General features: G+C 40.8%; 1 protein-coding gene across 1 annotated transcript in view; it reads left to right on the forward strand.

Moving 5' to 3' along the window:
• The first annotated feature begins 254 nt into the window (after window positions 1-254).
• LOC137980585 (uncharacterized) overlaps window positions 255-1,030 on the forward strand; it is a 1,461-nt gene continuing 685 nt past the window's right edge. The window contains exon 1 of the mRNA XM_068828039.1: window positions 255-1,030. This exon is cut by the window's right edge and continues 685 nt beyond it. Within this exon, the coding sequence (XP_068684140.1) occupies window positions 255-1,030 (776 nt within the window).

Consider the following 1,030-nt stretch of genomic DNA (forward strand, 5'->3'; position numbering starts at 1 on the left):
ACTCTAACAGATTTTTCTCAAGGTAAGACAGATTATTGTTTACGTATTTCTTGCCTCGATAAACGGTCATTTATTAGCTTTTGTTGGTCTGAATCACCCAGCCACGAGTAGAGACTCGACTCAAGTGCGATGTTGCATATATGTAAACAAACTTGCAGACAGTCAAATCTTGTCATAGTTTTGATTTAAAATAACCTCACAGTATGCAGAAATCTAACGACTGTATTACTTTGTAATTATTCTTCTATTCAGTGATGGGCAAGCACGATCGCTGTTGTGTTGGCGGCTGTGATAACGACAAAAGATATCTTCATTTGTGTGTCAAGCGCCGCCACGTGGAGGGCGATCTTATTTGGCATCGGTTTCCTAAAGACCCAAAGAAGTTTGAAATCTGGAGAAAAAATATTAAGCGAGGACTCGAATTCTTTAATCCTGGACATGAAACGGCCTTTGTTTGTTCTAATCACTTTGTTGATGGAAAGCCAACCATGAATAACCCACACCCGACTCTGTTCATTCAACGATCAGACAAACAGCGAAGGTCGCCTCAAAAAAGAACTACTCGCACAAAGTTGCCTGAAACATCACATTCGTGTGAACCGTCGATTCTTATCGGGTCTCATTCCACTTCTTCTTATAATTGCCCTGAAATGTTAGCGGATGATGCCCACATGGAAGAGTCCAACGCTGCCGACATGGGAGACTGCAGTGAAGACAAAACTGTATTCATCCCAATGAGAATGGAACAGCTAACAAGAGAACATTTTTATACTGGTTTGAACGGAACCGCAGCCTTTAACGCATTATTTGACCTCGTCGTAAAAAAAGCGGCAATAATGAATTATTGGAAGGGCGAAAAAAATTCAAAGTCAAAAACAAATGAAAAATTTGAAGCTTACTCTAAGCGTCTGAATGTTATCCTTTATCAGCCGTGTGAAGATACTGGTTCCTTAAGGCGTGGTCCACCTAGAAAACTAACACTGGAACAAGAGCTATTGCTGACTTTGATGAGACTGCACCTTGGACTTCT

This window comes from Montipora foliosa, chromosome 12, assembly GCF_036669935.1.
Source record: "Montipora foliosa isolate CH-2021 chromosome 12, ASM3666993v2, whole genome shotgun sequence".
NCBI classification, from domain to species: domain Eukaryota; kingdom Metazoa; phylum Cnidaria; class Anthozoa; order Scleractinia; family Acroporidae; genus Montipora; species Montipora foliosa.